Here is a 27,734-nt window from a genome sequence, read left to right as displayed (position 1 = left end):
GGCCTGAGAAGCACCTCTTGCTGAATGACTACTGAGCATAGATCCTGACTGATGGGGAGGAGGCCCCATGCCTCAGTTTGCCCTGGAGAGGCACCCAGGGCCTACGGGGTGGGTGGCACTGGGGCGAGAGGCTGGCTCAGCCCAGCCCTGCCTCTAGCCAAATGCATGCTCTTTAGCAAACCACTTCCTCTCTCTGGGTCTCGATCTTCTAATCCATAAAACCAGAGAATATTCCTTATCCTAAGCATGCTCCTCGGCTTTCTGTGGTTCTAATGAGGAAAAGGAGCTGAGAAGAGTTATATGAACTGCAACCAAGCCCAGATGCTATTTCAAAGATAGGGTGGCAAATGTGAGTGCTTATGGAAGCCAGGCCAGAAAGTGACTGAAGGAGGACTTCCCTGGTGGCGCAGTGGTTAAGAATCTGCCTGCCAATGCAGGGGACACGGGTTCGAGCCCCGGTCGGGGAAGATCCCACAGGCCGCGGAGCAACTAAGCCCATGTGTCACAACTACTGAGCCTGCACTCTAGAGCCCTCGAGCCACAACTACTGAGTCCGTGCACCACAACTACTGAAGCCTGCGCGCCTAGAGCCTGTGCTCCGCAACAAGAGAAGCCACCGCGATGAGAAGCCCGCGCACCGCAGTGAAGAGTAGCCCCCGCTCGCTGCAACTAGAGAAAGCCCACATGCAGCAACAAAGACCCAATGCAGTCAAAAAAAAAAAAATTTAAAAAAAAAAGTGACTGAAGGAGGGAGAGAGGACTGAGGCCAGTGGAACAGGCATCGACGCCAGGTGGGAACGCCAGCCGAGCACTACCAGATCTCCCAAATCTTTGAGAAAAGTGAGAAATCTGAATTTGGGGAGTTTCCTGGTGGCCTAGTGGTTAGGATTCCGGGCTTTCACTGCTGTGCCCCGGAACAAAGATCCCACAAGCCGCGCAGCGTGGCCAAAACAAAACAAAAAGAGGAATCTGAATTTGTAAGTGAATTTACCCAATTTTTAAATGCCAACTAATTCAAAATCTTTTAAACTATGGGCCAGACACCACCAGTTGTCAGTGTCTGCTCTCTGACACATAGGTTCTTGGAGCTTGTCTTGGGGGCAAAATAAGTTCCGTTCAAAATAAGTTACTGGGTCTGGGTAATTCCCTGGCAGTCCAGTGGTTGGGACTTGGTGCGTTCACTGCTGAGGGTCCGAGTTCAATCCCTGGTCAAGGAACTAACATCCCACAAGCCATGCGAGGTGTGGCCAAAAACAAAAGTTACGGGATCCACGTGGGACTTTGAGGGAGCAGGTATCCCTGTCCGGGGCCTCAGCCTCAACGTCTGGACAGTGAAGGCTGTCCTGGCTCAAGGATTCCAGTGTCTCTGTGATTGCCCGGGCAATGTCCGGGACAGCAGTAACAATGCCAATACTGTCCTGATTATAACCCCTCAGGTCAGCAGAAGCACTTTCCCATCCCTTAGCCACACCGAATCCTTACAACCTGAGACATGGGCATTTTTATCCCCATTTATCAGATGAGGAGACTGAGGCATGGAGACCCAAGGTCACACAGCCAGTGAGTGGCAGAGCTGGGGCTCAGCTGCCCCCACCCCATTCCCTGTCACACAGCTTGTGTGGGACACAGGAATGGGCCCAGGCCTCAGAACCCCCCCGCCCTCCTCCCCACCTCCGTCAGCCCCGGCTGGGGCAGACAGGCAGCCTCTCACCAGACTCCGCTGACGCAGCGTGTGGACAGCGCCCGGGGCATGATCTCCGAGCCCTGCTGCATGAAGCCCCCCACGGGGAACCAGAGGCTGTTGCCCAGCGTGTACTGATTCTCCAGGATGTGGGGACGTGCCCGCAGGCACGGGTGCGGGTTATACCACTCGTAGGGGCTCAGCCTGTGGAGAGACGCGGCGAATGGGGAGAAAAAGGAGAGGAACAGAGGAAAGAGAGAGCCACCGTGATCAGAAGAGATGGGGGGACAAAAACGGAGGGGAAGATAGACAGAGATGGACAGAGAGAGACACACACACACACAGAGAGAAACAGAGACAGTGCAGGCAAAAGGGGAGGGGGACAGAAAGAATGGGAAGGGGAGAGACCCAGAGAGAACCACGGAGCAAAAGTCAGAACCACAAGAAGGAAATACAGAGACAGGGCCAGAAAGGGAGAAGGGAGGGTGCAGGGAATCCAAGGCCCCAAGTGGAGGCCGAGGATGGTCCAGACAGACAACAGAAAGGTCAGGCATGGAGACCCCAGCTCGTGCTTCCTCCCCGCCCTCTCCTTCCCAGGCAGCAGGTAGTGGACTCACCTGGCGGCCAGGAACAGGACGCAGCTGACAGCCAGGTAGGCCAGAAGCATGAAGAGCCACACAGCAGGGGAGAAGGGGTCCAGGAAGGAAAAGTAGCCAGGCTTGCGGCCCTGGTGGGAGACGGAATGAGAGCCGGAGCCACACAGACCTGAGCCCCTCCCCCAGCCCCGGGGCCCGTGAGCCCCACCGGCCCATCCGAGGTCCAGCCCACAGCCTCTGCCTCCCTTGGGTGTCCGGCCCCAGCACCAGCCCCCACCCCCACCTCCAGGGGAACCGTACCATGTGCACACGGTAGAGGATGCTGATTCCCAGGGTCATGAAGGGTTTGGAAAAGTCGATGACCTTCTCCCGCTCAGCTGTGATGGTGAACGCAGCCACAGCCAGGTCTGCCTTCTGCTGGAGGGGAAGCGGGGCGGGGGTAGATGGGCGGGCCAGGGAGACAGATGGGCAGTTAGAGAGAACGCACTGAGGGAGCGACTTAGAATATCAGAAGGTGAGAGAGAGGCAAAGAGAGAGGACAGCAGAAGGAGCCAGGGGACTGGCTCCAAGAGTGCACCTCGGGCCTCCAGCTGGACCCTTGTCATCTCACATCTGCTGTAAGCGGCTCCTGTGGCCTCCTTCCTGCCCGGCTGCCCTGCCTCATCCAATCTCTCCCACTCCCCAGTCAAGGTCATCATTAAGACCCTGCTTTATAAAACCTACTGCTGACCCCCACCACTCCCACCATGCCGGGGTCCTGAAGAGAGAGCCTGAGATTGGAGCTGAGATGCCTGGATGCTGACCCACTCAGGACCCTCTTGGAGCTTTGGTTTTCTCTTCTGTATGAAAAATTAACAGGGAATATTTATCAAGCGCTTACTGTGTGCCAGGCTCCATGCTAGATGTCACTTTATATAGATTATCTTGTATAATCCTCTTAACAGCTCCCTGAGGGCCACTACTAGGCCCATTTTATAGAAGGGGAAACTGAGGCTCAGAGAGGCAAAGGCACTAGGGAGGAAAGGCAGGGGCTGGGGACCATAAAGCAGAGACATGACCTCCACTCTCCTGCCCCTGGCAGACACCAGGGACCTAGATGTGTGCATGAAGCCACCCCTGACACACAGGACCACGCCCGGCTCAGTTGAGGTAACGACCTCAGGAGAAGCTGCACGTGGTCTTGAGTTGGGGAGGGGTGGCTGGGGTCCAGGTCTGAAGTGGTGAAGGGTGGGCAGTGGGTGGGGTATGGCGGAGAAAAGGGTGTGTGTTGGGGTCTCGCTGACACACTGGAATGCCTGGTCCAAAGAGGCCATCTCGCTCTTGGCCAAGTGCACATCAGCCAGTCGTTAGCTGTGGGCAGGACACAGGCTGGGAAAAAACCTGGCACTTCTCACACACACACACACACACACACTGCACACGTGAGCACTGTACCCGGTCAGGTCTACACCACCATGTGCACACCGTGCCATATCCACACATGCGTGCCCAGACACAGGCTGACCCAGTGACATACTGTCCACGTGGACTCAGGCAGACAAACCCGTGCCCTGCATGCGAGTGTAGGGAGGAGTGATGACATCGTGGGGGGCATTCCCTAGAGGCACAGTGCACACACCCAAACACGTGGGCTCACGTGTGCACATACATGACAGAGGGGGCAGGATGCTGGGAAGGGCCGCGGGTGGGAGTAGAGAGCCCTGGCTCTGCCCCAAGCTCACTGGGTGACCAGGGGCAGGCGCTTGCTTCCATGTCTCTGGGCCTCAGTTTGGTCCTCTGTAAAACTGGGCGGGAGGGGAGCGAGTTGTCTCCTGGATTTGGAACCCGGCTCCCAGGACGCTCCTTCCAGGCATACTGATTCCATCGCCCAGGGCTCAACCGGGCCCCAGCACTGACTCCAAATGCAAGTAGAGTCCTCCCCCTGGGGCTGAAATAAGAGTCAAGGTCCTGGATCACTGGCCTGGGAGGAGGGACACACTCACCCCCCAAGGGGCTGAGACTGAGACCACATGAGGTAATACAGACTAGGACAGAACTGGGGTGGGGAGAGAGGGCACAGGCCCCAAAGATACTGCAAAGAGACGTGGCACAGGCTGAAAAGAAAACCAAGGTCAGGGAGAGATCACGTGGACCCAAAATGTAATCCAGGGTCTAGGAGAGAAGAGATCTGAAAGGCAATTCGATGTCAGGGAAAGAGGACAGACCCAGAAGATTAACCAAGAGTAGAGAGAGACAGCATAGATGAAGCAACTACGGCAGGGTGAGAGAGAGATGGCACGTCCCCAAGGCAGAATCCAGAGGCGGCCATGTGTGGCAGGGGCCCAGAACGCACTGGATTCAGAGCATACCCCTGGGAATTCCTGGGTGTTGAGAGTAAGGAGTGGTTCCCCCCCCTTTTTTTTTTGGCCACACCCCACGGCTTGTGGGATCTTAGTTCCCCAACCAGGGATCGAACCCGCGCCCTCGGCAGTGAAAGAGCAGAGTCCCAACCACTGGACCACCAGGGAATTCCCGGTTTTCTCCTTTCTTGTGCACTTGCCACTCTCGTGACTAATATGTGAATCGTTGTGAACAATGTTAGCTAATACAGGAATCTTTATTTTTATGCACCCACAGGAGGTCTGTCCTGGCAAAGGCCCCCCACGATAACCCATCAGCCTCCTCACTGGACCCCTGCCTCTGCTCATAACACGCCCCCCATCCAAAATGATAGTCACCTGTTTAAAAACCCTTGGGTGGCTTTTCCACTGCACCTAAGACAGTGTCCAGGGTGGCTGGAGCAGAAAGGGGGGTGGGGTGGGAAATGCAGCAGAGTGGGGACCAGAGCCCTGCAGGGTCTTGCAGGCCAGGGGAAGGGGGCCGGATTCTACCCCAAGGGCAACAGAGGACATCACATCAGAGGGTGTGTGCAGCGGAGGGTAACATGATCTGGCCGCCCTGAGAACAGACCACAGGGGCAAGAGTGGAAGCTGACTAAAGATGCCCACAGAGGTGCTGGGGGTGGGGCTAAGTAGAGGTGGAGAGGAGGTGGTCCGATTTGAGATGAATTCCGAATGGAGGACAGACAGATCCTTAAATGCTGCAAGTTCTTCTAGACCCCTCTCAGAGTCTTGGGAACCCCTGCCCCCTTTCCACCTCCTCCTCTTCCTCCTTCATTTCCCAAAAGGGACACCTGTTCCTTAGAGAAGACTTCCCTCCCCAAGGGAACCCTGACAGTTTAATCTCTGGGATGAAATCAGGAAGAATCCAAATGATAAGCCACCTGTAGAAATGACAGGGGGATTGTCTAAATGCCTAAAAACCAACCAAAGCACTTGTGACTGTCCCTCTGCCCCAGCCCGCCCTGTACACCAGCTCTGTGCAAACCATCTGTGCTGTGCCATCAGCTCCCTGACAGGCTCTGCCAATAGGGGGCACTAGAGGAAGGCTGCAAGGCTGGAGGAAGGACAGTTACCTGCTCCTTCTGGTCTACTCTCGGGTCCCCAGCCTCTGCGCCAAAGGCAGCAGCATTTCTTCCACAGGGCGGCAGACAAGTTCAGCCTGCAGCTTCCCAGCACTTGCAGAACCAGCCTAGCCCAGGCTTTCTTGGGGCACCAGCACCAGCTGGTGAGTGCCCCCTCCTCGGGGTCTGAGTTTCCGCCCCCACAGAGCCCTTCCTCTAAGTTTCTGAGTTTCAGCTCTTCTCTGTTCCTTCAGAACTTGAGACAGAGCCACTTCCTGCCTTGCTACCTCCTTGATGCCTGAGAGAGAGCAAGGGTGTGTAAACTATGGCCCCCAGGCCAAGTCCCAACTGCCCGATTTTGAAAAATAAAGTTTTATTGGAACACAGCCAGGCGCACTTGTTTAGGTATTGTCTACAACTGCTTTCCATACAATGGAAGAATTGAGTAGTGACAGGATGACCTGGAAGCCAGAAATATTTACATGTGGCCCCTTGCAGAAAAAATGCTGATTCCTGCCTTGGACTTCAACTTTTACCCTCTCAGTTAACTAGTTAGCAACTTTATTCCTAGTAAATAATTCTCTTCATTCAAATATCTGGGGACTTCCCTGGTGGCCCAGTGGTTAAGAATCTGCCTTCCAATGCAGGGGATGCGGGTTTGATCCCTGGTCAGGGAACTCAGATCCCACGTGCCACGGGGCAACTAAGCCCATGTGCCACAACTACTGAGGCTGTGTGCCACACCTAGAGAGAAGCCCACGGGCCGCAACGAGGAGCCTGCACGCTGCAGTGGAGATCCTGCGCGCCGCAACAAAGATCCCGCATGCTGCAACTAAGACCCGATGCAGCCAAAAATTAAATAAATTAATAAATATTTTTAAAAACCCCACAAATATCTGGAGTGATTAGTTTCCCCGTAGACCCCTGACTGATGCCAAAATGACAATACCCAGGTGACATGAGCGCTCAGGTCACGGGGTCACTCACTGTCCATGGGCAGGTGTTCAGTGTCTAGCAGGTAATGAGCAGTTTCTCAAAAGGAGAATAGTATCTGCAGAAAACAGCATGATTTGCTTCAAAACCCTAGAGGTCTGCATGCGAGTCACCTCTTGGTGCCTGCTTCCCTATTTGCCACCAGCACTCTACACTTCCCGGGATCTGCCGGGTCATCAGGCCCAGGTGGCAGATCAGCTTGCATGAAGCCAGGACCTGCTGCAGAGCTTTTGCACGCTCTGGGCCTCCCTCAATATGGAAAGCCTTGCAGGTTGTTTGGTAAAGGGATTAAAGCAGCACACACAAGTTATACCCAGGTATAAGTTGTTGCTCAAATCCAAAAACCCCACCAGATATCCGCAATACCAGACAAACAGCAAAGGTCTGAGTTTCAGCTCTATGGGGACCCTCGTCTGAGTTTCTAAGGTTTAATCTTTCCAACTTCTTCCCCTTTCCCCTTAGCCCTCGGGGTGATGGCTGCTTCCTCCAGCTGCTACCTTCAGGATCCATTAGATTTCTTTTTACTCTTTCAGTTAGTGGGTTAACAACTTTACATCTAGTTAACAATTTTTTTTTTTTTTTTTTGGCTGCACTGTGTGGCTTGCAGAATCTTAGTTCCCTGATCAGGGGCTGAACCTGGGACCTCAGCAGTGAAAGCATGGAGTCCTAACCACTGGACCGCCAGGGAACCCCTAGTTAACAATTCTTTGTATTAAATTCTCTCTGTTCAAATAGCTGATAAGAGGGGAATTCCCTGGCGGTCCAGTGGTTAAGACTCCGAACTTCCACTGCAGGGGGCACGGGTCCGATCTCTGGTCAGGGAACTAAGATCCCACATGCCTCGAGGTGCAGCCAAAAAAAAAAAACAACAACAAAACAAAACAAAGAAACAAACAAATATAGCTGATATGATTCTGTTCAAGTAACTGGCGCTGTTTTGTCTCCAGACTGGACACTGACTGACTGGTATCAGCCGTGGGTTTATTGCCAACCTCCTCACTAAATGTTATTTCAGACTCATAAGATCTGATCAGCAAAATGTTGCCAATGTGATGGACCAGCGTCAAGAGACCAAGTTCTCGGTGTTCTATATCGGGGTCCCCAACCCCTGGACCGTGGACCGGCACCGGTCCGCAGCCTGTTAGGAACCAGGCCGCACAGCAGGAGGTGAGCGGCGGGTGAGTGAAGCTTCATCTGTCGCTGCCCATGGCTCCCCATCGCTCGCATTATCGCCTGAACCATCCCCCCGCCAGTCTGTGGAAAAATTGTCTTCCACGAAACCAGTCCCTGGTGCCAAAAAGGTTGGGAACTGCTGGTCTATATGATGGCAGAAAGCAAGAGAGTTGATGTCAGCCTGAGGCAAGACTGAAGGTTTATACTCCTGGCTTCTGGTGGTCCTTGGAAAGCGGTATGGAGGAAAAAGCATTTGCTAGGTCAGTAGCTCACACCAGCTGCCAACGGCTGTGTTGACTTGCTCCAGTAAAGATACTTCATTTGGGCCAGCATCTGCGATTGGAGTCACCACCTGATTGCATTTACAAGAATCCACAGTCATTCTCCAAGATCCAGCTGCCTTCTGCACAGGCCAAACAGGCTAGTTGAACAGGGATGAGATCACTACCCCTGCTTCTTTCAAGCCGTTAATGGCGGCACTAACCTCTGCAATTCCTCCAAAGGATGTAGAATGGCTTTTGGATTACTATCCTGGGAAACAGGCGGAGTTCTAGGGGCTTCCACTGGCTCTTTCTACCGTAATGACCCTGACTCCACAGGTCAGAAAGCGTATTCCAGTTATACAACCAGGACCTGGAAAAACACAGAGTGAGTCCAAGGGCCTATCAGGCCCACTCTGAGTGGAACTTGGGCTCAGACTCCATTTATCACTTGGCCACATAAACCCTACTGTGGTCCACCAGACAAAGCAGGAAAAATCAAAATGACTTGCCATCTATGAAAATGACAGGAGGTTGTCTGAATATCTAAAAATCCATCAAAAGCCTCAGTGCCAAGAAGGAGCCTGTATAGAAACTGGAGTTAAAAAAGAAAAAAAAAAAAAAAAGAAACTGATGTAGTCTTTCTGGAAAGCAGTTCAACAGTATATAACAAAAGCCACACGAAGGGTTTTCCTCTTTCACCTGGTAATTCTATTGAGATTCAATCCTAATCAGCTACAATGCAAGCCAAGCTTTCGTGCATAAAGATGTTTGCTTATGGTTGTTTTTAACAGCACAAACAAACATCTAAAAATACCTGGAAACAACTAAATATAAAAGATGCTTCAATAAATTACAGTACATCCACATGGGAGTTAATATGCAGCCATGTGACATTCTGTTTAGCTTAAAACAATGAGATATTTTTAGCCTCTCAGATTGGCAAAGGTTTTTTTAAAAGATTGATAATACCCATTGTTGGCAAGAGTGTGGAAAACTTGACATTCTCGTGAACTTTTGGTGGGAATATAAATTGGTGGAACCTTTTTGAAGGACCATTTGGCAGTATATACTTAAAAAACATTCATACCCTTTGAACCAGTGCCTCCACCACTTGGAACTTATCCCTCAGGAATACCCCCACCAATCCAATTGATGGTAGCATTGTCTATGCCTGCAAAAACTGGAGACCACCCAAATATCCATCAATAGTGGACAAGTTAAATAATTCATGCTCAGTCACACAAGGAAATTCTTTTGTCTCCCCCTTGAATTTCAAATAGGCATCTCAAACAACCCACGCCCAGAGATAATTCTTATCCCCCCGAGCCCCGACCCCACCAAGCTTCTCCTCCTATGTCCTCCCCACGGTGGAAACTGGCCTTGCCATTGGCCCAGCTGCTTAGCCAAACCCTGAGTCACTCTTGATTCCTCTCACCCTCTGGCACACATCCCACCTGGTGGCACACCTGACACAGCTACCACTCGAGCACAAGCCAGCATCTTCTCTCTTCCACACCTTCCAATGGACCCCCTTGTCTCTACTCTTGGTCCACTACGGTTATTTCTCAGCAGCCAGAGTAATCATTTTTAAATGATTTTGAAATTAAATCAAGGTCCTCTATCCATACAATGGAATGTTAGTCAGCCCTGAAAGGCAGTACTCATCATTTTACAGCGTGGATGGACCTCAAGCACATCATGCCGTTTGAGAAGCCAGACACAAAAGGCCACATACTGGCTGATTCCATTTATATGAAACGTCTAGGATAAGTAAATCCATGGAGACAGAGAGCAGAGTGGTGGTTGCCGGGAGCTGGGGAAGGGGGGAATTGGGAGTGACTGCTTAATGGGTTCGGGTTTTCTTTGGGGGTCATGAAAATGTCTTGGAACTAGATAGAGGTGATGGTTGCACAATACTGTGAATATACTAAATGCCACTGAATTTGGTTAATTTTATGTTATATGAATTTCACCTCAATAAAAAAAAAAGAATAGGGCTTCCCTGGTGGCGCAGTGGTTGAGAGTCCGCCTGCCGATGCAGGGGACGCGGGTTCGTGCCCCGGTCCGGGAAGATCCCACATGCCGCGGAGCGGCTGGCCCCGTGAACCATGGCCGCTGAGCCTGCGCGTCCGGAGCCTGTGCTCCACAACGGGAGAGGCCACAACAATGAGAGGCCCGTGTACCGCAAAAAAAAAAAAATAAATAAATAAATAAATTAGATCATGGCACCTTCCAGTGACTTCATAACACAATAAAAACAACATCCAAAAAGGAGAAAAGGGACTTCCCTGGTGGCACAGTGGTTAAGAATCTGCCTGCCCATGCAGGGGACACAGGTTCAAGCCCTGGTCCGGGAAGATCCCACATGCTGCGGAGCAACTAAGCCCGTGTGCCACAACTACTGAGCCTGCGCTCTAGAGCCCGTGAGCCACAACTCCTGAAGCACGCGCGCCTAGAGCCCGTGCTCCGCAACAAGAGAAGCCATCACAGTAAGAAGCCCAGGCACCGCAGCGAAGAGTAGCCCCCGCTCTCTGCAACTAGAGAAAGCCTGCACGCAACAATGAAGACCCAACGCAGCCAAAAATAAATAAATTAATTAATTTAAAAAGGAGGAAAAAAGGGGGGGTTGATTCCCTGGCCATCCAGTGGTTGGGATGCGGTGCTTTCAATTCTGGGGCCCGGCTTCAATTCCAGGTCGGGGAACTAGGATCCTGCAAGCCACTTGGCTCGGCCAAAAAGAAAACAACAAGAACACGCAAACTCCTTACCTGCAAGGCCCCGGTAACTCAGGCTCTGTTGTGGGACCTCCAGCTTACCCCTCACCCACTCCCCACAAAACTCTGTGAGGGAGGGAACATCATTCCCACTTCAAGAGGGGAAGCTAGTTCAGAGAGATGAAATGGCTCACCAGGGACCACACGGGAAAGCGGGCAACCTGAAGCTGGCTCTGTCTGGCATCTAACCAGCCCACAGCTGTAGTGGACACCGTGGTGGCCGCCCAGACCCTCCTTCCGGATCAGGCACTCATGGTACCACGTGTTGGTGGCTGATTGCTCTGTAGGTGGAAGAACCCCTTTGCCCCAGGTCCTGACCCTCCCCGAGGACAGCCCTCATCCAATGACGTGTCGGTGGGGGGCATAAAAGCCTTCCCCCTTACCTCAGGGGGATGTCTTTTTTTTTTTTGCGGTACGCGGGCCTCTCACTGCTGTGGCCTCTCCCGTTGCGGAGCACAGGCTCCGGATGCGCAGGCTCAGCAGCCATGGCTCACGGGCCCAGCCGCTCCGCGGCATGTGGGATCTTCCCGGACCAGGGCATGAACCCACGTCCCCTGCATCAGCAGGCGGACTCTCAACCACTGCGTCACCAGGGAAGCCCGGGGGATGTCTTTGATGGCCATCCCAGCGCCAGAGCTGCCCGTGGGACGGCTGAGGTCCAGTCATGACTGCAACACAGCTCAACTCCTCCCTCTGCCCAGGCCTCCTCCTCCACTCGCTGCTTTCCAAGGGCACCGCACACACCTGCCTGCTAATCTGCACCTCGGAATCTGCTCCCTGGAAACCCGACCTAAGATATCTGCCTAGTCCTTTAGGGCCAGACCGGAGGGCCCCGGGGGGTGACAGCTAAAGCCTGTGAGTGATAGGTCAGACTTGCCTCGTACAGAGATCCTACTGGAGGACAAACTGGAGTGGAGAGAGACAGGAGGCCAGGAGGCCCAGGAGGAGGCTGGTGAGAGGGGCGGGGCCTGAATTCACAGCACAGCGGTGATGGCAGGGAGAAAGGTAATTCCAGCAGTGGCCACTGGGTGGAATAAATGGACCATAATTCGAGACTGGCCCACAAGCCCTGAGCCTGGCCGGGGGTGGGGGGTGGGTTGGGGGGCGGTGGCTGGGGGGATGCTGGTGCCCTGGGCTGTCTTCCATCTGGAAGTCACTTGTCAGCTCTGGGCCAGCCTGCTGGGGTGCCAGCCCTGGCTCTGCCTGTCACTAGCCATGTGGCCTGGACAGTATCTTGGTGCCTTACTCTGTCCATTAGAGAAAACTGGGCAAACACCAGGCCTTCCTCAGGGGGTGCCTGTGAGGAGTCAAGGAGTTAACACAAGTTCATACGGTTCGGACAAGGGCCTGGCACGGTGTGAGCACCACCTTGACCACTCTAGGCTTCCCAAGTACCTGCTGGGTGTCTGGAAAGGACACAGGCCTTGGGTCAGTCACACCTGGCTGCAGCCCTGCGTGTTGGGGGCAAGTCCGTTCACTACTGAGCCCCTGATCTCACATCGGTAGGAGGGCAGTGATCCTCTGGGCCAGGAAGGATTATTAGAAGAATTAAGTAACACTTGCAAAGTTCCTGGCGCGTGGCGTGAAGTCCATAAACGTCAGCTGCTGCTGCTGTGAGGACAGTGCTGAGTATCTGTGCGAAGCTCAGTGTACTTGGCCATCCCACAGCAGGCAGCTGAGCCTTGCAGAGGCCAAACTCCGCCCATCCTTTGCACTCTCAGCCTGCTCCTCCTCCAGTGTTCTCTCCCTAAATGTCATCGCCATCGCCCAGCTGCCCAAGCCAGAAACAGAAGGAACGCTCACGTCCTCTCTCCTCCGCCCCCGCCACAGGCGGTCACCAAGTCCTGGCCCTCTCCAGCCTCCCCTGACCTCCCCGCAGGCCATCGAGCAGCCCCGATGATTCTGTTTCCTCATTTGAGCCAGCTCAGCCCTTTGTGTGCAGGGGGTGCATCCCATGGACCTCTGGCTGCGGGCCAAAGTCTTTAACCGTAAGAGCAAGGCCAGGCCAGGCCACTGAATCCCCAGGGTGTATCACAGGGCCTGGTATACAGTAGGCACTCAATAAATACTAGCTGGCTGGAGGACGGACGAACGCATGAATGTATGTATGTGCTGGCAGGAATAACACTAACGATAGCACAGGCACACAGCACCCACCACCTGCCGGCCTTGCTCCAAGCCCGTACATGGATTAACGCATTTCATGCTCACAACAGCCCTATGTGCTAGCATTTGTTATTTCCCCAGTTTTACAGGGAGGTTATGTAACTCACCCAAGGTCACACAACAAATGCTCAGCAGAGACTCAAACAGGACGCAGGACCACAAGAGCAGTAACCAATGAGAAAAGCTCCCAGCCCTGCTATGCTTACCCCAGGCACCTTCACACTAAGTCCTAAGGGAAGGCTCGAGGCACAGGGAGTTAAGACTCTTGCCCAAGGTCATACAGCTGTAAATAGGACTTCTTTGTTGATGAATAAACAGATGTCCAGTTGACGGTGACTTTGGCTGGGGAGGGCTGCTCTCCTGGAGTCTTATTTCTGGGGGCCCTGATGAACAAAAGTTCTGAGCTTACGAGACTGGGGACCAGGCTATGGCAATGAGGTCACAGGGAAGCCTGCCAGTGAGGTGGGCGTCCGGCCACCAGCTCCTGCCTCCTGTCTCCTCAGGCCCTGGCTTCAGACTCTTGAACCCACCCAGGGCAGAAGCTTTCAACCAGCTGGCTGCCTGTAGGGCAGTGCCTCGGACCTGCCAGCTGGGTGGGGTGAGAGAGACCGAGCCACCAGAACCCGGGGGACACCCCCGACCTCTGTCACCCCCAGAGCAGCTCTGCTTTGTCCAGGGCCCTGAGGGCGCTTTCAAACGGAAGAAAGCCTCTGCAGTCAAAACAACTTTCGAAAATCAGTGCCTTACGGGGATAAACATCCTTGTCAAGCAAAGTGGCCTCTTTGAGTCTCCCCTGGTGACATTCAGGGGCTCAGGAGGGTGAGAGTCTCTGACGCTGTCAGCCAAGTCCAATGTCAAGGCAACCCTGACCGTTTGTGGCCACAGGTTCCGGCTCCACACACCTGCCCTGGACGTGCCCCTAAGCTGGGGGCCTGTTTGTCTTTTTTGGGCATTCGCCCACATGGCTTCTCATGACTGGAATAAAAAGAACCACCTATGACAAGAACGTGTGCAGCGTGTCTGTAACCTTACTACAGACCTGTCAGGTATCATTATCCCCATCCTAGGGAGAGGAAACTGAGGTTCCGAGGGAAGAAATGACTCACCCCAGCACTCAAAGCCAGGTTGGTCTGACTCCAAAATATTTTTTCCACTGCACCCCTGCCTACCACCCCCCACCCCACTGCCTCTTGCCCTCCTCACCTACATTCAAATCCTGCCCACACTCAGGGCCCGGCTGCTCTTCTAATACGCCCCACACCCAACTCGTTCTTACTCATGTTCCCAACCCACCCCCCGCTGTTTGTAAATGCCATCAAACACATTGCCCGTCTCCCATACCCCCCCTTCACCCTGCTGACTCCTTCACACTCTTTGGGAATCTGCTTGGGCATCACCTCTTCTGGGAAGCCCTCCCTGGATGCCTGGCTGGGTCAGGAGCCTCTGGGTCCCTCCTCTGAGTTTTCCCCATCAGCCAATGGCTCTGTCTTGCGGTCATTTGCTTTTCTGCATCTCAATGGAGCCCTAAGTTGCTGGGAGCAGGGTCCAGGTTCCCTGTGCTCACCACTATATCCCGCGCCAGCGTGGTGCAAGGCACACACTAGGTGCTCAATAAACACCTACTGAATGCGTGGCCTTGTGAGCGCAACAGGCAGCCTCCACGTCCACCTCCTGGCAGGTGCTGGGCACAGCGCACGTCCCGGCCGCCTAGCCCTCTCCCTGCCTCTCACAGGAAGCCTTCTCCATCTCCTCCACATCTGTCCAATTCCCACTCCACATCTCTTTCATTCACTCAACACATCTTTGAGCACCGACTAAGCCAAGGTGACGTGAGGGAAGCATTTGAAAGAGGAACACGGGAAGGGATGCATCGCCCTTCTTCCCCACTGTGCCCACCCCGTGGTGCTCACCAGCCACAGGGACACAGCGCACCGTCGGCTCCCACCCCTTGTATGCACCAGGCTGGTTCTGAGGCACCATTGGCTGCCCGCCTGCCCGCCTACCCACCCTTGCTCACCCGACCCACGGCCCCTTCCTCAGCCCCGGCCCCGCCGTACCCGGTTGATGAGCTCGCCGACCATGCCCGTCCAGGAGCCGTTGGGCTCGGGCGCCCCGTATAGCCCGTCCTCCACCAACCGCAGGCGGTAGCGGAAGCGCAGCAGCTCGGCCAGCTCCCGCAGCATGTCCACGCAGAAGCCCTCAAAGCGTTCGTTCCCCGACAGGGCCTGGAAGTTGGGCCGGCGCATGACGTACGGGTTCTCCTGGGGAAGCAGGAGAGAAGGGGTGGGGGGGGTCAGAGACTGGGGCATCTGGGGGCTGGGTCGTGGGTCCCAGGGCCCAGGCTGCAGCCAGATCAGGAACCTGCCCGCAGAGTGGAGATGACGGAGTCCTTGCCCTCATCCCCTGCTTACAAATGCTCAGAGTCGGTGGCGGGGGCATGTAAATTAGGAGGCTGGGATTAACATATACACACTGCTGTATATAAAATAGATAACCAACAAGGGCCTACTCTATGGCGCAGGGAACTCTACTCACATTCTGTAATAAGCTATAAGAGAAAAGAATCTGAAAAAGAATATATGTATATATACATACATATATATGTATAACCTGAAACTAACAACACTGTAAATCAACTATACTTCAATTTAAAAACTAAAACTAAAAATAGCTATCAAAACAAAAACAAATACTCAGAACCAGGGAAAAAGCACAGGGACCCTGCCAGGCCCTAGCAGGTCGCAGGAAACTGGTTTGATCTCCACCAGACAACCTCATCTCAAGCTCAAATGGCTACAAGGGAGGCAGGTAACTTGAATGAATCAGACTGGATGGAGATCTTGCCAAACTTTCAAACTTTTAGCTAAAACCCGCAGTAAGATATATATATTTTACTTGTAATCCAAGTCATACACATATGTCTGTGTGCTCACAGTTGCACACATGTAACTAGACTTAGTTCCACAAAGCAGTCCTTTCCCTTAAGACTATGGCAGAATACCCTGCTATTTTCCATCCTGCTCTACTTCATTTTTCTACACAACCAATAACAACCCATTAAACTGACTTCATGAGCCACCAAGGGATCAAAGAGGATCTGCCCCGCCAGGATTTAGCTCCAGCCCAATGCTGCCACAAGGGAAGCAGGCCTGAGATGCCAGATGGTCCAATGTCAAGAGAATTTGGAAACCCAGGATGTTTTGTAAAATCTCCTGATTTTAAAGGTTAGCAACAGTTCAAATTCTAATACCAATTTTTTTTTTTTTAATGCTTTGCAGGCTAAACAAACACCTGACAGTTTGCAATCTCTGGCCTACAGCTGTTTTGCTATGTCGATGCTTATTTCTGAGGGGTTTGAGCAAACTTTACCGACACTTTTTGTGCCAAATAAGGACAAAAGCAGAGAGAATATTCCAAGTGCTAGTAAGACGAGGCATATGAAGATGATGGTAACAAAAGGGATACTTATCTTACATAGCTATTGTCTAAATGGTTGTTTGTACAGTGTCACTTTGGACTTAGGAATAAAACGAGTTAGGACTTAGGAATCAGCAAGAAGACCTTTGGCAATAATACCCATATGGTTACCATGTGGACTGAACACCTGCGAAGTTCCAGCCCCTGTGTGTGTGCGTTCTCTGGATTTTATCATTTTAATTCCTCACAGTGGGAATTCCCTGGCGGTCCAGGGGTTAGGACTCCACGCTTTCACTGCCGAGAGCGCAGGTTCAATCCCTGGTGGGGGAACTAAGATCCTGCAAGCTGTGTGGCGTGGCCATTAAAAAAAAAAAAAAAAGGGCTTCCCTGGTGGCGCAGCGGTTGACAGTCCGCCTGCCGATGCAGGGCACATGGGTTCGTGCCCCGGTCTGGGAAGATCCCACATGCCGCGGAGCGGCTGGGCCCGTGAGCCATGGCCGCTGAGCCTGCGCATCCGGAGACTGTGCTCCGCAACGGGAGAGGCTACAACAGTGAGAGGCTCGTGTACCGCAATAAAAATAGAAAAAAAAATTCCTCACAGTGACCTTCCACGGGAGGTATCCTTAGACTCACTTTACACATGTGGAAACTGAGGCTCACAGAGGTCAAGTGACCTCTGCCACCTCTCATTCATTCAGCACAAAATTACTGAGCTCCAAGGTAGGAGCCCAGTATTTTGCAGCTCCTCCCGTCAAGAGATAGAGCGGGGCTTCCCTGGTGGCGCAGTGGTTGAGAGTCTGCCTGCCGATGCAGGGGACACGGGTTCGTGCCCCGGTCCGGGAGGATCCCACGTGCCACGGAGCGGCTGGGCCCGTAAGCCATGGCCGCTGAGCCTGCGCATCTGGAGCCTGTGCTCCGCAACAGGAGAGGCCACAACAGTGAGAGGCCCGCTTACCACAAAAAAAAAAAAAAGAGAGAGCGGATTTCTCCACTCCTTGGGTCTGAGCGGCCCTCAAGACTTGCTTTGGACAACAGAATGCATTGGAAGTAGTGCTGTCTGACTTTCAGAGCCTGGGCCCTCAGAGAGATCTCTTGGGACCCCAGTGTAAGGAAGCCCGGGCCAAGGACTTCCCCGGTAGGACAGTGGTTAAGAATCCACCTTCCAATGCAGGGGATATGGGTTTGATCCCTGGGCAGGGAACTAAGATCCCACATGCCGCAGGGCAACTAAGGCCACGCACTGCAACTACTGAGCCTGCGCACTCTGGAGCCCATGCGCTACAACAAAAGATCCCGCGTGCTACAACTAAGACCCAACGCAGCCAAATAAATAAATATTTTTTTTTAAAAAAAGGAAGCCCAGGCCAGCCTGCTGAAGGATGAGGGAGAATGAGTGAACCGAGATGTGCCGGCCAACAGCCCAGCCTAGACACCAGCTGAATGCAACCACGGTGAGCTCAGCAGAACTGCTTAGTTGGCCCACAGAACTGTGAGAAATAATAATCATTATTGTTGGAAGCCTCCAGGTTTTGGGGCGGTTTGTTATACAGTGATGGGTACTATAAGGTACCTATAGACTAGATTCCAGGACCCCAACAAAGTCTCAGAGCTGAGGGGAGATGGGATGGAGGGAAGTCAGTGCTTTTCTCTCTCTCCCAAACCACATTTTCAAATCCAAAACTGTGGAACCAGGAATAGGAATGAGATAATACTAATAATAGCAGCAGCAGCTAGCATTTCTTGTGGGCTTGCTGTGTGACAGCTATTCTGTCAGCGTAGGAGGTCAGTATTATTACCTCTATTTGAGAGATGAGGACACAGGTCCCGAGAAGTGAAGTAGTGAGTGGCTGAGATGGACAAGTCAGGCTGAGTCCCAAGCTCTGCTCTTAAGCCCTATGCCAGACTAAACAAGATCAGAGCTGGGAGAAGCTAGACACAGAGACGGGGGGGCCTGGCCGGGTATCAAAGCTAGAGAATCAGAAATCAAGAATTCTCTAGACAAACACCCAGTGTTAGAGCTGGAAGGTGCTCATACAGCCCTCTTGATGTACATAGGAGGAAACCGAAGTTCAGAGAGGTCAGGTGTTTTGCCCAAGGTCACACAGCTGAAGCAGGGCAGTAGGAAGGGGAGATTGGGCAGAGCTGGGATTCAAAATCCAGTTGCTGTGCTCTCCAAAGCCCTTGTTCCTTCCACCAGGCCAAGCTGATCTTCAAATTCAAGACTGAGGCACCTGGGTTCTGGATTTGGGTTTGAGGCCTCAGGATCAGGTGGGAGCTGATAGAGCCAGAAACAGGGACTGAGGCCTGTGGACAGAACGCTAGGTCAGAAAACAATGATCTATCACTCAACCCGCAGCCCCAGACCATCAGATCCAAGGGTTTTAAGAAGCCTCTAATCCACGGTTTTCAGATTTCTTCAAAAAGAATCTTCTGCAGAAGCCCAGCATTGCAGACGGACAGTGGGATGTTGCTAAGTCTGATTCTAAGAACTCATCCTACGAATGGCTATGCACCTGTACACAAAAATGTAGGTCCAGGAGGATCATGGCAGCATTTCTTGTATCAGGAACAAAGACTGAAACAGCCTAATTTGGAACAGGTTAAAAAGATTATTGATGTCATCAAAGAATCCCAGGCAACTACTAAAATAAGTTCTATAAGATATATTCAGAGGAAAAAAACAAGCTACAGAACAACGTGTACAATATGCTATCCTTTGTGAAGGAAAAAGTGGGTATGGGCTCGTACATGCTCAGACATATCTGGGAGGATGGGGAAAAAAATGGGGGACTGGGGAGGGAAGGGGACGGATTTTTTCACTCCCCCCCTCCCCACACGCTTTGAATTCTATTTAGTGTAGAATTAAACTGAATGCTACTTAATTCTATTTAATTAACTTCTGTCCTGCCCCCAGTTTAAAATATTAATATTAAAATATTTTTAAAATTTTAGAGATGATATTTAAATGCATATGGAAATGTAAAAGATCAAAAGAACCAAAGCAATCCTAAAGAAGAACACGAAAACTGGAGGATTCACCCTACTGGGTACGAAGACAATTTAAAACTGTGGTGTTATGAAAGAATGCTCAACATCATTAATTATTAGAGAAATGCAAATCAAAACTACAATGAGGTATCATCTCACACCGGTCAGAATGGCCATCAACAAAAAATCTAGAAACAATAAATGCTGGAGAGGGTGTGGAGAAAAGGGAACCCTCTTGCACTGTTGGTGGGAATGCAAATTGATACAGCCACTATGGAGAACAGTATGGAGGTTCCTTAAAAAACTAAAAATGGAATTACCATACGACCCAGCAATCCCACTACTGGACATATACCCTGAGAAAACCATAATTCAAAAAGAGTCATGTACCAAAATGTTCATTGCAGCTCTATTTACAATAGCCAGGTCATGGAGGCAACCTAAGTGTCCATCAACAGATGAATGGATAAAGAAGATGTGGCACATATATACAATGGAATATTACTCAGCCATAAAAAGAAACGAAACTGAGTTATTTGTAGTGAGGTGGATGGACCTAGAGTCTGTCATACAGAGTGAAGTTAAGTCAGAAAGAGAAAAATACCGTATACTAACACATATATATGGAATCTAAGAAAAAAAAAAAAAGGTCATGAAGAACCTAGGGATAAGATGGGAATAAAGACACAGACCTACTAGAGAATGGACTTGAGGATATGGGGAGGGGGAAGGGTAAGCTGTGACAAAGTGAGAGAGCGGCATGGACATATATACACTACCAAACGTAAAATAGCTAGCTAGTGGGAAGCAGCCGCATAGCACAGGGAGATAGCTCGGTGCTTTGTGACCACCTAGAGGGGTGGGATATGGAGGGTGGGAGGGAGGGAGACACAAGAGGGAAGAGGTATGGGAACATATGTATAACTGATTCACTTTGTTATAAAGCAGAAACTAACACACAATTGTAAAGCAATTATACTCCAGTAAAGATGTTAAAAATAAATAAATAAATAAAATAAAACTATGGTATTTAAGACAATGTGGTATTAGAGCAAAGACAGACAAACAGACAATAGAATGGAGAGTTTGGAAACCCACACATAAATGGATACTTGATTTATGACAAGGGTAAGACTGTGCTGAAGGGGGAAAGAATGAACATTTTAATAAATGGTGCCATTCAATAGAACATCCATATGGAAAAAATGTACTCTGACCCCCCTACCTCATATAACACACAAAAAACAATTCTAGGTGGATTGTAGATCTAAATGTAAAAGGCAAAATTATTACATTTTCAAGAAACATATAGGAGACTAGCTTTATGAACCTGGGGTAGGCAGAGAACTCTTTTTTTTTTGGCCGTGCTGTGTGGCATGTTGGATCTTAGTTCCCCGACCACAGATCAAACCCATGCCCTCTGCCGTGGAAACGCGGGGTCTTAACCACAGGACCGCCAGGGAAATCCCAAGAATTCTTAAATTCTAAAAGCATTAACTGGACTTCCCTGGTGGTGCAGTGGTTAAGAATCCACCTGCCAATGCAGGGGACACGGGTTCCAGCCCTGGTCTGGGAAGATCCCATATGTTGTGGAGCAACTAAGCCCGTGCACCACAACTACTGAGCCTACTCACCACAACTACTGAAGCCCACACGCTCTAGGGCTCGTGCTCTGCAACAAGAGAAGCCACCACAATGAGATGCCCGCGCACCGCAATGAAGAGTGGCCCCCGCTCGCCACAACTAGAGGAAGCCCGCGCACAGCAACGAAGACCCAATGCAGCCAAAAATAAATAAATAAGTACGTACGTAAATAAATAAATAAATAAAAGCATTAACCGTAAAGCAGGGAGAAAAGGATAAAATGGACTTTAGGAAAATTAAAGATCCTTTCATCAAAAGATACCACTGGGGGGACTTCCCTGGTGGTCCAGTGACTAAGACTCTGCGCTCCCAATGCAGGGGGCCCGGATTCAATCCCTGGTCAAGGAACTAGATCCCGCATGCTGCAAACAAGAGTTCATAAGCTGCAACTAAAGATCCCGCACGCCACAACAAAGATCCTGCATTTAGCAACGAAGATCCCGCATGCCACAACTAAGACCTGGCACGGCCAAATAAATAAATAAATATTGAAAAAAAAAAAAAAAGATACCATTGAGGGGAATTCTCTGGCTGCCCACTGGTTAAGACTCCTCACTTTCACTGCCGAGGGCCCAGGTTCAATCCCTGGTCGGGGAACTAAGATCCCACAAGCTGCACGGCACAGCCAAAAAAAATACCACCAAGAGTGAAAAGGCAAGCCTCAGAGTGGGAGAAGGTCTCTGCAATGCATATTCCAACAAAGAACTTATATCCAGAACATATAAATAGATTACAAATCAATAAAAAGGTCAGATATTCCAATTTTCTAAAAATAGAGAAAGATCTGAGCAGGGACTTCCCAAAAGAAGGTTCCAAACAGGCAATAAATGACAAAGTGGTCACCTTCCACGGTCGTTAAGGAAATGTAAGTTAAAACTACAATAGGGTTGGCACCTTCCTATACTCAGCACCGGCTAAACTGAGGAGCGACTGGAATTCTCCTTCACACACTGCCAGTGGGAATGGGGAATGGTACCGCCACTTTGGAAAATGCTTTGGCAGTATCTACCGAGGCTGGAAAACTCCAGCAATTCCACTCCTGCAAATACACTCGACAGAAATGCCTATGCATGTTCACCGAAAGGCGTGTGGTAGGGTGTTCACAGCAGGACTATTCACAATAGCAAAAGAACTAGAAACAACTTCAATGCGCATCAATTTGGTGGGTAAGTAAATCGCGGTTCGTTCATATAACAGGACATATAACGAGACTAAACTATTTGCAGCAACGTGGGTGAATCTCACAAACACGTGTTGTGCACAAGAAGGCAGACCAGAGAGAGAACATAGAATACGATGCCATTTATGTGAAGTTCAAAGCAGGCAAAGCTAACCTGGGGGGCGGTTAGAGACCAGAAGGGGCATATGGAGAGCTGGGGGTGGGAGAACTGGTCCCACAGGTGTGTTCAGTAATTGCAAATTCAGTGAGTGGTACACTTAACGATTTGTGCAAATTTCTGTATGCATGTTACACTTCTATAAAAATCCCTTGAAACTAAGAAATGTTAAAGTAGGGTGGGTTCTAGAACATTCCTCACAAGCTGCTTGCCTGGACCTTTTTTGTGAAGCCAGGACCCAATTCCATATCCAAGACTTCCTGGAGGGCAGTTTAAAGGACCCCGATCTAGTTTACCCCCTTCAGTTTATTATGAATATTTTAGTTCCCTCATTTTATAGGAGGAAGCTGAGGACAGAGAGGAGAGACCCACCCAGGTCACAAAGTGTACGGACGGCAGGGCCAGGCCTAGAACGCAGCAGCGAGGCCTTGGAAAGAAGCAGAAATCGACGTGGTGTGGCGCAACGTAGAAGCACGTGGGCTCTGCCATCCTCTAGTTGCGCAATTCGCGTCACCTAACCCTCCTGCACCTTAGTTTTGTCTGAAAATCAGCGCTCACAATGGTACCTGCCTCAGGGCTGCCATGAACGCCAAGTAACTCCAGCGAACAGCTCAGCATACAGCTCAAAGACTCTGGCCACGATGGTGGCTATTCTTTACTTTTTTTGGCCCAACTACTCGGCTTGTGGGATCCTAGTTCCCCGACCGGGGATTGAACCCCGGCCCTCAGCAGTGAAAGCGCACAGTCCTAACCACTGGACAGCCAGGGAATTCCCGACTGCTATTCTTACTGATGATGCCAGATGGAGAGAGAAAAGGGATTCACATGTGCTCAGCACATCTTCCCAGCAGGACACTGCCGGGGGGCCTGCTGATCTCATGCCATCCTCCCACAGCCCTTCAAGGTGGGACTATTAGACCCATTTTACGGATGAACGTATGGAGCCTCGAGAGTTCGATGACCTGAGGTCCAGGCAAAGCCAGGAATGCAAGTGAGGTCTGTCTGACCCCAGAGGCACCAAAGAGCAGGACGACATGTCCCAGTCTGATGAAGGGAGAACCTCTCTGGGAGGGGGCGGGGCCTGGGGCTTGGGGAAGGGCCCTGCAAAGCCTCATCCCCTGGGGCACCTCTCCTGCACCCCCAGCTTCCCTGAGGGACCTCTCTCGGTCTTGGCACCAGCCCGCCCTCGCTCAACTCCAGATGTGTGGGCACCACCCAGGGACAGCCCCAGCCTCCACCCCACCTGCTCCCTCCTCCAGCCCAGCCCATCAACATCCCACATCAGATCCCCTCCCTCCCCACAGCCCCAGACAGCTCAGGCCTCATCCTCCCCAACCTGGGGCGTCTCTCTCTCCTGCAGCCTCCCTCAGGGCCCCACTTTTCTGACACCCAGATCTGGCCCTGCCCCTTCCTGCTTAACGGTCTCTAACGACCAGGATAAGCATAACTAAGTTCTCCAGAGACCCTTCCCCACCTCTGTCACAGCACTCACCACCCCCCCATGTTCCATGGGGCACCACCCCAGGCCCAAGGGACAGAGCAGGGAATAAGACAAGCCCTGAAAGCTTCCTGTCCCCGGCGCCCAGGTTGACTCACGTCTGAATCCCCGAGTGCCTGGAGCAGGCCCAGCCCAGAAACACAAGTCTGAAAATGTTAGTGAACGAATGGGCAGGTCCGGCTGTGCACACTGAGGCCACTGCCTCCGCATCCGATCTGGCAAACACCTCCTGAGGCCCCTGCTTCTGTGGTTCCTGCTGCCTGGAAGGCCAGGTCCCTCCTTCTCTGTGCACCCAACTCCTACACAGCTTCTAAAGCCCTGTCTAACACCACCTCCTCTGTGAAGCCTTCTTCAGGCCTTTGAAGGCTGAGGCAGCCCCTCCTTTCTGTGGGGGTCCCTTATTACCCTGTGTGGAAATGATTGTGTCCAGGTCTGCCTCCATCAGACTGGGATTCCCCCTGCAGGGTCACTCAAGGATAGGGAGACCACGGGACCACCTGGGACTCATTCCTCCGCCTCCAGAATATGTGTGAGGTCTGGCGCAGGGCAGCTTCAGTAAATATTTGTGGAATGAATGAGAAAATGAATGACTCCGTCAGGAGAAAAATGAAGGTCAAGAAGAGGGCAACACTGGCTCAGGGGCCCTGGGGAGAACTGGAGACAAGTGTGGGAAAAGACTGGAAGCCCCCCGGGGTCACAGCCCTGCTCTCCTGATACCCCCTCCCTGACCTCCGCCCCTGCTCCCCACCGAGAACCCCAGGAAGCCTCTGGGGTTGGCTCCACTCCCACACGTGCAGAGGCGCTCCGTCTCCCAGCCAGCCTGGCCTGGTCCTCAGGGCCCCTGAGTGAGGCTGTTACGAAGTGTTTGGTTTCCCGTCTGTAAGCCATCTGGCCCTCCCCCGGAGGAGGTCCACATTAGGTCAGGAGCTCCCTAGGGACAGAGGAAATAGCTCTGTGACGCGCTGCTTTAGGGGGCCTCCGACGTCCTGTGGAGCCTGTGTAATCCTCTCAACCTCAGCATCCACAGCTATCAGCCAGCCCGCCTCACGGTGACCGAGGGGCTTCGCCCAGACAACGGATGCCAGCGGGCCAGGGACCCAGCTGCTCGAGGCAGCTTCCTGCTCCCCAGGTCCTGTGCGTCTCCCCTCCCTGGCCTCCTGGCAGGAAGCAGCAGGGTGCAGGGGAGAGGGCAGGGGCTCCGAGCATGTCACTCAGCTCCAGCAGGGACTCGCCCTGTGACCTGTTTCCTTACCTTCAAAAGGAGGAAGATAGGACAAACCTCACCGACTAGCTGAGAGGTTTAATGAGTGACACCTGCAAGGGCCTAACACCGTGCCTGCTGCAGAACAGGTGCTCCATATATCCTCGCGGACCCACAAAGGCACCTCGGTCTCTGGTCTGGTAAAATGCAGGAGTGACACTCCAGGGGCTACAGGACCATCTCCACGGCTGGTGCTCAGGAAGGAGAGGACTGGACATTCAGAGCACAGTGGTTAAGACTCGGGCTCTGGAGACTCAGAGACGCGGCATCCATCCTGGCTATGCCTTATAAGAGACGTGGCATTCGTCCTGGCTATGCCTTATACTTGCTGTGTGACCTGGGCAAGTCGCTTTACCTCTCTGAGCCTCTTCAAGATGGATATTAAATAAGTTGGCATGTGTCAACACACTCGGTGGGCAAATGTGACAAAATGACTGCTCTAGCAATGGCGATTTACAGGGGCCTACCCTGGGCCAGGCGCTGCGAGAGGCGCCCCGCCTGTACCGCCTCGTGGAATCCTCATGATGCCAGTCGTTCCCATCTCTGCCGTGCATCGGCAGGCTGGCAGCACCCAGGGCTGGACCTGGCTCTGATGGCAGAGTCTGTGCCCACCGCTGCTCCAGCAGCAATTAGGCTGGTGACGTCGCGGCCACAGTCAGGAGTTGTTGGGTGCCTGGGTCACGTCCCCACTGGTCCGTATGCCGTGCCAGCCCAGGCATCCCTCCTCCTCACTAGGACTGGCCTGGGGCACCGCTCAGGAAAGGCACCTTCATCTACCGCCTGTCCCCACAAGGGCCACTCACCAGGATGGTCGTAACCACCAGCGTCTTATTGGCCAGTGTCTGCGACAGGTTGATGTCCAGGGTGGTGGCGTTCATCGCCAGGGTCCGGTTGGAGTACCACACCCCGATCTGAGGCAGAGAGGGCACTGTCAGCACAGGCCCTGCCTGAGGATGCCTCAGCCCTCTGGGCCCCGCCCCGCCCTGCCCCAGCCCCCAGCTCCATCCAGGCTCTGGCATTGTCCTGGGGATGCTCACCTCACGGTGGCCCTGCCGAGACTTCTCCAGGATGCGCAGGGTGTAGTTGGTCCTCTGACCTTTGCTGTTGAACTCGACACGCCCAGTCAGCCCGTCATACTCTACCTAGCAGGGCGGGAGGAGGGCAGAGGGAAGGGTGGCAGGGGCCCAGAGGGGAAGAGACAGAGATGGAGGAGACGAGAGAGAGGGAGAGGGACCAGGAAGGACCACAGTTAAACGAGTAAGACAACATGCCAGCAAACGAGAGGAGATGGAACAAAGAAGCAGGGCAAGGGCAGCGCAGACAGGCAGAGGAAGGCCGGGAGAGGAGAGACAGACGGGAGAGTGAGGCCCAGGGAGAGCAGGAGGTGGGGCCGGGGTCGGAGGTGGGGGGACAGGGCAGAGGGGGTGCCGCGGGGTGGACACAGTGAGCACCGCCCCAGGAGGCAGGCTGCCACGCCACCTCGGCCCTCCCCACTCCCGGCTCACCATGCGCAGGTAGTTCATGAGGCTGGTCCCATGGGGCCAAATGTTGGCCGACGTACAGGCCAGCGGCTTCACACCGATCTCCTGGCTGCGGTTCAGCTCCCGGACGGCACTCACCACCACGTGCACGGCGTCGAACATCAGGGCAGCTGACAGCTGGGGTGTGGGGTGTGGGGGGGGCAGAGATGGGGAGGGATGGGAAAGATGCAGTTCAGCCAGGGGAGCCCCAAAGCCCCGTGTACCACCCCCAAGCCCTGAGACAACTCTCCTCTCTCCAGGAACATAAAACCACGCAGGTCAGGAGCGAGGACGGTCTTCTAGGGGATCGGAGATGACAGTGGGAAAGACGTGCATGCTGCCCACGCCGCCATGGGGGCAGCTCTTCCTGACTGCGTGCGGCCTGTGTCTGTTTGGGGAAGGGCACGTCTGACAGGGTTTGCCTAGACGGCCAGCTGTCACCCTCAAGGGGGATGTTGGTGGGCGCAGGAATCTGTGTGTCTTTGTGGCTGATGTAGGGTCATGGAGGGTGGGGGGAGACAGCCACAGCCCCTGTCTGAGTGTGTCTGGGGACACATTTATGTGGGTGGGGCTGGAAAAACATGCTTATTTGTCTATATACAGGGTGGGCCTGATGTGCAGGAAGCAGGAGAACGTAACGGTTATGAGTCCAGGGCTTGGGAGGCTCTGAGCTGGAGGCCCGGCCCTACTACTTCCTGTAGAGAACCAAGTCCACACCTCTCTCAGAATCTCAGTTTCCTCCCTTGTAAAGGAAGGGTGATAGTTATCTCTGCCTCCGAGTGCTTATGTGGGGCTCAAGCGAGACAATGCATGCAAAGTGCTCAAAATAGCGCCTGGCACACAGTGAGGGCTCGACACAAACTGGCCACTGAGCGATGACGGCCAACATGGGATGTGTGTCTGGGAGAGCGTGTCTTGGCTGGGTGGGGTAAAGGTCTGAATATCCGTGTTGGGTAGGTAGGTGTGGGGTGCGGATGGACG

The 27,734-nt window shown here is 52.6% G+C and overlaps 1 protein-coding gene across 5 annotated transcripts in view; it reads right to left on the bottom strand.

Annotated features, from left to right (window-relative positions):
* Positions 1 to 27,734, bottom strand: part of GRIK5 (glutamate ionotropic receptor kainate type subunit 5) — a 57,282-nt gene that overhangs the window by 10,454 nt on the left and 19,094 nt on the right. For 4 of the 5 annotated variants that reach the window (XM_079908526.1, XM_079908528.1, XM_079908527.1 and 1 more), the window contains exons 9-15: positions 26,739 to 26,891; positions 26,271 to 26,375; positions 26,037 to 26,144; positions 15,146 to 15,349; positions 2,578 to 2,694; positions 2,299 to 2,408; positions 1,712 to 1,885 (exon numbers count right to left, since the gene is read on the bottom strand). In XM_079908526.1, the coding sequence (XP_079764652.1) occupies positions 1,712 to 1,885; positions 2,299 to 2,408; positions 2,578 to 2,694; positions 15,146 to 15,349; positions 26,037 to 26,144; positions 26,271 to 26,375; positions 26,739 to 26,891 (971 nt within the window). The remainder of the gene's footprint in view (positions 1 to 1,711; positions 1,886 to 2,298; positions 2,409 to 2,577; positions 2,695 to 15,145; positions 15,350 to 26,036; positions 26,145 to 26,270; positions 26,376 to 26,738; positions 26,892 to 27,734) is intronic. The other variant, XM_079908529.1, reaches the window with a different exon arrangement.

This window comes from Stenella coeruleoalba (genome assembly GCF_951394435.1).
Source record: "Stenella coeruleoalba genome assembly, chromosome: 20".
NCBI classification, from domain to species: Eukaryota; Metazoa; Chordata; class Mammalia; order Artiodactyla; family Delphinidae; genus Stenella; species Stenella coeruleoalba.
The sequence above is the reverse complement of the archived record's forward strand: the minus strand, read 5'-3'. Positions and strand labels throughout refer to the sequence as shown.